We start from the raw sequence: 1817 nt of genomic DNA, 5'->3' as shown, positions 1-1817 counted from the left end.
CCCCGACAGTCGTCTCCCCGTCACGCGTGAACCCCGGGCCTCCCAGTAAACGTCACGCTGTCCCGGAACGGAGAGCCCCCCGGCGACGAGTCCCAGGCCCCTCCCGCGCCCGGCCTACCAGGAGTCCAGATGGTGGTGGTTTACTCGAGGCCGCCTCCTGGCGCGGCCACAGGGCGTGACCCGGTGTGACCAGCTCGCTTTTCTTTGGCAGAAAAAGTGGATCCTGGTGGCGGTGGCGGTGGTGCTGGTCGCTGTCGTGGCTCTGATTATTGGCTTATCGGTTGGCAACTGAGGCTGCGGATGACGCCAGGGTGCATGCGTCTGCCGCGCGGCAGTAAGTAACACTAACCCGCTAACCTTCCGGCCGCTCTGCCTGCTGCCCCGACTCACCCAGCTGGCGGCTCACTAACCTCCCAGCGCCTCGCCGTGGCCGCTGAGCGTCTTCAGGCCCAGGCCGCCTCCTCCTCCTCCTCCTCCTCCGCTTCCTCCTCTTCCTCTTTTTAAAGACTGCCACCTAGAATACATTTTACTTTTGTTAATCCTCACCGGAGGATAGTTTTCCATTGATTTTTAGAGAGAGTGGAAGGGAGGGGGAGAGACGGTGACACACACACATCGATGTGAGAGAGACACATTGATTGGTTGCTTCCTGCTCGGGGATCGAGCCCGCAACCGAGGTATGAGCCCTTGACTGGAATCGAACCCAGGACCCTTCAGTCCGCAGGCTGACGCTCTATCCACTGAGCCACACCAGCCAGGGCTGGACTTGTATTTTTTTTTTAAATGTATTTTATTGATTTTTTACAGAGAGGAAGGGAGAGGGATAGAGAGCTAGAAACATCAATGACAGAGAAACATCGATCAGCTGCCTCCCGCACGCCCCCCACCGGGGATGCACCCGCAACCAAGGTACATGCCCTTGACCGGAATCGAACCTGGGACCCTTCAGTCCGCAGGCCGAAGCTCCATCCACTGAGCCAAACCGGTCAGGGCACGGACTTGTATTTTAAACTCTCGAGTCCCAGGAGAAGCTTGTTAGGAAATGACACGAGTGACTTCTTTCCTTCGATGCCTCGCAAATTAATTACTGTTTTTCTTTATCTTGCAGAAAATGATGTGCATTGTTATTTGTGTAATTATTTTGCTTGTGATCCTTGGAATTATCCTAGCAACAACGTTGTCATAGCAACCGTAGCCCACGAGCCCTTCGTCCTGGAGCCAGCCCTCCCACGTCGGGACACGGAGAACGCCGCCCGCAGCCCGGACGCGATGCGTTAGCCCCGCATCCTCGGCTCCATAGACAGCACGCCGCAAACCTTCAGCAATGTGAAACAGTGGCCTGAAGATGGGAATGATTGACATTTTCAATTTTTTATATTTCAGTGTTAAGACTATTTGTATGTCGCGTTTCACGAGGAATATTTTATGTTTGAAGCCACGGGATTCCAGGTCTGAGACTTTGTGTGCCCCCCCCCTCCCTCCCCCGGCTCACAAGCTCACTGACGCTTTTGTACCGTTTCCTTCGTGTTTACTGTTCGCAAGGAAATCCTCGTTATTATCACAGAGCTGTTTTGTAAGATATCTCTGACGTTAAATGTTTATAAATTAACTGTTTAATATATTAACCTCTTAATTTACCCCGTTTTTATATATTAAGTGCTGCCTTTTGAAAGGAATAGGAGACACGGTGTCAAAGCCGTCTTCGCCCAGATGTTTACAAGGTTGGCGGCTGCCACAGGGGACAGAGGCCGCACAGCCCCTCCCGGTGCCCCCTGTGGGCACTGGGCGGGGAGGGCCACCGTGCCAGGCCCAGGGGA

The 1817-nt window shown here is 54.2% G+C and overlaps 1 protein-coding gene across 2 annotated transcripts in view; it reads left to right on the top strand.

The window, feature by feature from the left end:
• The window catches only part of STX2 (syntaxin 2), a 32464-nt gene extending 31270 nt beyond the window's left edge, over positions 1 to 1194 (top strand). For both annotated transcript variants that reach the window (XM_005873256.2, XM_014545359.1), the window contains exons 10-11: positions 212 to 334; positions 1109 to 1194. In XM_005873256.2, the coding sequence (XP_005873318.2) occupies positions 212 to 292 (81 nt within the window). In that variant the 3' untranslated portion in view covers positions 293 to 334; positions 1109 to 1194. The remainder of the gene's footprint in view (positions 1 to 211; positions 335 to 1108) is intronic.
• The last annotated feature ends 623 nt before the right edge of the window (positions 1195 to 1817 follow it).

The sequence above is a fragment of the Myotis brandtii genome, unplaced genomic scaffold, assembly GCF_000412655.1.
Source record: "Myotis brandtii unplaced genomic scaffold, ASM41265v1 scaffold403, whole genome shotgun sequence".
Classification (NCBI taxonomy): Eukaryota; Metazoa; Chordata; class Mammalia; order Chiroptera; family Vespertilionidae; genus Myotis; species Myotis brandtii.
The sequence above is the reverse complement of the archived record's forward strand: the minus strand, read 5'-3'. Positions and strand labels throughout refer to the sequence as shown.